This window comes from Oratosquilla oratoria, chromosome 16 (assembly GCF_046742065.1).
Source record: "Oratosquilla oratoria isolate Oo_2021 chromosome 16, ASM4674206v1, whole genome shotgun sequence".
NCBI classification, from domain to species: Eukaryota; Metazoa; Arthropoda; class Malacostraca; order Stomatopoda; family Squillidae; genus Oratosquilla; species Oratosquilla oratoria.
In genome coordinates, this window is record NC_134792.1 from 66,836,801 (window position 1) to 66,843,812 (window position 7,012).

General features: G+C 35.7%; 1 protein-coding gene across 1 annotated transcript in view; it reads left to right on the forward strand.

The window, feature by feature from the left end:
* LOC143033717 (uncharacterized) overlaps positions 1–7,012 on the forward strand; it is a 119,828-nt gene that overhangs the window by 28,515 nt on the left and 84,301 nt on the right. The window contains exon 4 of the mRNA XM_076199202.1: positions 3,989–4,099. Within this exon, the coding sequence (XP_076055317.1) occupies positions 3,989–4,099 (111 nt within the window). The remainder of the gene's footprint in view (positions 1–3,988; positions 4,100–7,012) is intronic.

Below are 7,012 nucleotides of genomic sequence, written 5' to 3' on the forward strand. Positions count from 1 at the left end.
CTGTCCGTCTTTATATACTTGATTATGGTCAACTTAAGAATTAAGCCCGTTAGATGGGTTTGTGGGGCTTCTGGGTTAAGCCTCACAACACTTAAGCGACTCAAGTTGAGTTAGTTTGAGTAGAAAGACATTGGATAAAATATTTTTTTTATCTTTCGAATTTCCAAATGTCAAATTACTCTTGCGTTCTATAGTGAGAAGCTGAACGACGAACTAAGAGAAGTTAAACCTAAGGTACAAATGTTAGACATAGACTTAGGGAAGTTTAGAATACTATAACACTCAGGTAGGCCTATATGCTGATAGATAATAACGATAATAGTGATAAAACAATAATAATGATGATAATGATAATAATGATACTTGTAATAATGATAATAATAATAGTAATAGTAATAACAATAATAATAATAATAATGAAAATAATAATTATAATAATAATAATAATAATAATAATAATAATAATAATAATAATAATAATAATAATAATAATAATAGTGATAATAATAATGATAATAATAATAATAATAATAATAATAATAATAATAATAATAATAATAATAATAATAATAATAGTGATAATAATAATAATGATAATAATAATAGTAATAATAATAATGATAATAATAATAACGATAATGATAATATTAATAATAGTAATAATAGAAATAATAATAATAACAATAACAATAATGTATGTAATAGTAATAATAATGATAATGTGCAATAATAAAAGATTATAAAGGGAAAAATAAAAAGTCATAATTATGCGTGGAAGTAACAGCAAGAAGAACATTTTTCCTCTGAGTTGATTATGCTTTGTTATATTAATTAGGCGAATTAAGGGACTGTAAAGCTAAAACAAATACTGTAAAATGCTGTTAATGAAGGTAATATTCATATGAATTGCGTTAAGAATGTGCCATTAACAGATCCTTTTACTCTATTTTTATTTTAGTGTTGTCATTTATTTATTTTGAGTTCGTTTTATCTTATATTCTATTTTACACACACGCGCGCGCACACACACACACACTATACATATACATATATATATATATATATATATATATATATATATATATATATATATATGCCTGAAGTGAATCACTAGTAGCAGCAACGTCATACAAATCTTTCTGGCTGTCGCCCCGGGAATCGAACCGAGACCCTGCTTGATCCCAAGGCGTCACCTTACCAATTGAGCAACGGCAGGAAAAATTATTTAGCAGGGAGGGGGGGGGGGTGAGGGAGTATGTATGAGAAATAAATTGACGCATCCCGAAGGGATTTCTCCCCGTCTTCTTTTCTGCACGAGGGGACGGGGAGGGGTGGGGTCGCCGATTTAATGAAGCGGCCTTGCTGTTGATGTGCTGTGTCTTGTGGCATTGCTTCTGACCCAGGGTAATGGGCAAGATGCAGGGATGACCCGTCATCCAGGAGGTACCAAGATAAGAGGGATGGAAGGGGGTGGATGGTATTGAAGTATGTAGGGGATGGAATGGGTGGGAGTGGTTTCTATGCCTTCGTTTTTCGGCTGCCTCCGAAAAAAAAAATATATATATATATATATAATATATATATATATATATATATATATATATATATGTATGTATGTATGTGTGTATAATCTTGTATTGTCTTGTGTTGATAAGAAGTCTTGAGAGTTCAGAGTTGCAAAAGTTAAAAAAAAAAAAAAAAAAAAAAATGGAGAATGACGCCAAGACATGACCTATTTTTCCTCCAGAGGCATTGAGTGGCGTGTTTCCAGGGACCCAGAAATAGCCAAAGTCTCCTGTGGCGTTTTTATTTATTTTTTATTCTTTTTTTATTATGATAAGGTAAAGAACCTGTCTTCTGATTATTCTTATATTTTTTATTTATTCATTTATGAATTTATTAGTGTAATATCATTTATTATAATTATTCTGTTTATCTAATTATTAACATAATTTTATTAATCAAAGATCACTAAAAATCGGGAAGCACGGCAATACAGTCGTCTCATTATAACATTACGAAATTCAATTCTTGAATCTAAACTTCCACTAAATTGAATGAAGTTGTATGACGTCATTCGGAATGAGATCGTACGATTTACAGATTTCTAGTCTAATTCTAATTGGCTCAAACAGAAGTAAATGATTCGATTTAACGTCAAGAACTCTCCCCTATCAGGAGGCTAGTACGGTGCCCCTTACAGAGGACTTTGCAGTGTGAAAGTTAATGAAATGTCCTCTTGGTTCAACTCGCCCGTGGCAGGGTTCGAGCCTCCGTTCGCTCGGCCAGCGACGAATTAAAGAAATCAATGACTTGATTTTGGCCCATTAACAATATATGTACGAAAAAGAATATATGAATATATTCATATGTAGTTTTTTTACACAACTCGTTATATTTTTGTATACATTGATACATTAGATATTTTGCCTCATTTTTATCAATTTCATTATTGTTATTGTTATCATAGTTTTTTATTTTATTCATATAATTTCTTTTGTATTTGTTTTGCATTATAGGTGGAAGTCATTTCGGAACACTATAATATGAATTGTACAGTCTGACCATTACATATACATAAAAAAACATACCCAATTACTAATACACATACACACATACACATGTATATATATACAAACACATACACAAGTACATTTTATACATACACACACTCGTATATATATATACATTACATAGTTTACATGCTGTACATTACATATATGTATGCATACGTACAGACAAACATACACATACATATGTACATATGCGCATGCACACACATGCACATACACACGCACTCTCGTATATATACATATATTACATACTTTACATTACATGCTGTAGACTACATATATGTATTCATACGTAACGAAAAAATATACATACAGTACATATATACATATGCGCGCGCACACACATGTATACACACACGCACACACACACACACACACACATGCACACACACACATGCACACACACACACACACTTTAGTTGCATTTTCATTCACTGACCTATTCTTAGGAGTCCACTATTGGTCTGTCTGTCGGTCAACCAATCAGTCGTAGTTCTTTTTCTAGAGGGTAGAATGGTTCTTCATAGCTTGAGTCCTTTGTACCCTTCTCTCGGACAAAGGCTGGTTATCCGCCATTTGCTAATGCACCTTAGTTGCATTTCATGATTGCCTTTCTGTGAAAGTTGGGGGGAGGGGAGGGGGGGAGGGGGCGGGGTCGCGTAATTCCTTTTCGTATTGTCAGAGTAGTCTGATGTTGTCGCCATTGTCATCGTTATCGTTATCATTGTCATCAAAAGTCGTTGTTATTGTCATTGTTATTGTTGTCGTCTTTGTCATCGTTATCGTCTTCATTGTCATCAAAACTCGTTGTTATTGCCATTGTCATTGTTGTCGTCATTGTCATCGTTATCGTCTTCATTGTCATCAATGTCGTTGTTATTGTCGTCATTATCATCGTCCTCGCCGTCGTCATTGTCATTGTCGTCGTCGTTATTGTCATCATTATCATCGTCGTTGTCGTCATTGTCATCATTATCATTGTCATCGTCGTCGTCGTCGTCATTGTCAGTCATTTTCACTATCACCACCGTCATTATCATTGTTGTAATTACTATTGTCATCATCACTATCACTGTCATTATTGTCTATGTTATAGCCATAATTTTCATTATCATCATTGTCATCATCATCATCATCATCATCATCATCATCATCATCATCATCATCATCATCATCATCATCATCATCATCATCATCATCATCATCATCATCATCATCATCATCATCATCATCATCATCATCATCATCATCATCATCATCATCATCATCATCAACGTCACCATCATCATCATCGTAAGCTAGACGTCAAAGAGGAACATCTCCCCTTCTGCCCATTTCACAGGCCCATCGACCCCCTACCCCCATACGTTTTTTTAATAACTTTTTTTAATCACCATTTTTCTTCTTTCTTGCAGAAGCCATCGAAGACTTGAACATCTACGACGAGAACCAGACAGAAATTAGCCAAGAGGCGGGACCTTACAATCAAGGCACCACAGTCATTCTCTCCTGTGTACCTACCGGAGGTAAGTAAATATATAAATACATACATACATACATATATATATATATATATATATATATATATATATATATATATATATATGTATATGTATATATATATCCTCTTTATCTGCTGAAGAGGATCACAGATACTGATCGATATATATATATACATATATATATATATATATATATATAGAGAGAGAGAGAGAGAGAGAGAGAGACAGAGAGAGAGAGAGAGAGGGGGGGGGAGGGAGAGAGAGAGAAAGAGAAAGGGTGGAGATTCAACGGTAAAATTTTACTTTCGACCATTGTTAGAATATAGCAATACAAAATTAAATAGTAATTTTGTAAATTAAAATGTATGAACGTAATATGCAATTTTGTGTGCGGAAATGAAAATAAAAAAAGTTGCTAAAACAGATTTCTTAAGTAACGAAGTTGTGTACTATGAATGGTACGCCATGTTTGTTATGGTAGATTCCGACGTCGGAGAAATGAAAGAACGATAAATTTGTCTAAACTAAAGTAAACTAAACTAAACTAAACTAAACTAACCTAACCGGTAAAATTTTACTTTCGACCATTGGAGGAATATAGCCATACAAAAGCTGAGAGAGTGGTTGAAAAGCCCGCCAACGTCTCTCACGACGACGACGACGAGGACCAGCCGGATGATATCTAATTTGCAGGTAATGATTTATTAAACACAGGTTAGGTTAGGTTAGGTTAGGTTAGTTTAGGTTAGTTTAGTTTAGACAAATTTATCGTCCTTTCATTTCTCCGACGTCGGCATCTACCATAACAAACATGGCGTACCATTCGTCGTACACGACTTCGTTACTTAATTAACCCATTCAACTCCGATGACAAGATGTCTTGTCATTTGGTCAAATAAAACAAAAAATCATAAACCCCCAAAATGTTTGATCAAACACCAGAAAAATATGACGTCAGTCCTCGCTTCGCTGCGAGCGAAGCGAGGACTGACGTCATATTTTTCTGGTGTTTGATCAAACATTTTGGTGTTTTATGATTTTTTGTTTTATTTGACCAAATGACAAGACATCTTGTCATCGGAGTTGAATGGGTTAAGACATCTGTTTTAGCAACTTTTTTATTTTCATTTCCGCACACAAAATTGCATATTACGTTCATACATTTTAATTTACAAAATTACTATTTAATTTTGTATTGCTATATTCCTACAATGGTCGAAAGTAAAATTTTACCGATTCGACATGGAGAAGTTTGTAGGAGTGACGTGGTGCGATTCATATATATATATATATATATATATATATATATATATATATATATATATATATATATATATATATATATTATATATATATATATATATATATATATTGCTAGTGAGGCCCAATGTTCCCTGTTACACTTGTATATGTGATCTTGTTTGACATACGTCTATGTATAGTGTCAAAGGCCTCGGATGATTATACGAATTGCTACCGTTACTGTTCCCTCTGGTGTTGCTCACTTGTTGAAACCTTTTAGTACGTACTGTGTGAGGTGAGTAAAGATGACGGCACACTGGGCCGATTCTCGCTAGCATGCTATTTGCTTTTGTTACTTCGTTTGAGTAGAAATTATTTCGGTTACGATCTTTTGCTTTTTCGAATTTCCAAAAGTGTCAAATTACTCTTGTGCGATATAGTGAGGCGCTGAATGACGAACTAAGAGAAGGTAAATCTAGAATACAAATGTTAGATACATTGTTGAGATGTTCATACGAAAGTCTAGAATATTGTAACCGAACTTGTTTCTACCCGAACGAAATGGCAAAAGCAAGTAGCATGCTAGCGAGAAATAACTAGTGTGCCGCCAACTTAACCTGTGTGCTGGAAGAGTCCTCCTTGAATTCTTGTTAATTGGCGGACTTTAGGACCGTTGCCGGCTGGAGTGGGGCTGCGGGTTTCTGTTTGGTGTCGTTTTGAAGCCCTTTTTTTTTTTTTTTTTTTTTTTTTTTTTTTTTTTTTTTTTTTTTTTTTTTTTTTTTTTTTTTTTTTTTTTTTTTTTTTTTTTTTTTTTTTTCGCACACGGGGCCCAGTACTGTTCGCGAACACAAAACAACAAAGTCACATCCGACGCTTGTTTCAGTTTCTTTCGCTCAAACTTCACAATATTTCGTTCATTATGCGCCAAATGAGCATCACTGACCCATATCCTCTGCCACAAGAACTTAGATAAAAGAAAAATGGCGCCCTGGAAAGGAGATAATGATGACGGTGGTGGTGGTGGTGGTGGTGGTGGTGGTGGTGGTGGTGGTGGTGGTGGTGGTGGTGGTGGTGGTGGTGGTGGTGGTGGTGGTGGTGGTGGTAGGAGTGGGTGGTGGTTAGAAAGAGTGGTAGTGGTGGTAGGGATTGTGGCTACAATAGTGGTGGTAGTATGGTTGTGGTTGTGATACTGACTGGTGGTGGTTGTGGTCGGGTAATTAGGTTCACGTAACAAGAATAATAAAAAAAAAAACCACGAAAACAAAACATAAAACCTTTTCAGTAAGATGACACCGAAGAGGTGGAGGAGGAGAAGGAGGAGGAGGAAGAGGAAGAGAAAGAGGGGGAGGAGGAGGAGGAGGAGGAGGAGGAAGAGGAAGTTTCTGCGAAGCACAAAGAGCTTTACTGTACTTGGGACACGAGGAAGGAAGGAAGGAAGGAAATATAACTAGGAGGAAATGACGTCATAAGCCAGGTGGGCGTGGTCGAGGCTTGTAAGGGCAGAAAGCCCTGAAGAGTACAAGAAGCTCTTGGGCTCAACAAGGCTCTTGTCCAACTTGCGCAGTTGTTGAGACGCGCTCGTCCAAAAGCGCGCAAATGCGGCCAGCTCAACCAAAGGCCGGGATACGTCTGGCCGGGAATCAACCAGAGGCCGGGACACGTCTGGCCGGGAATGCGATGCGGAGACGCTGTGAC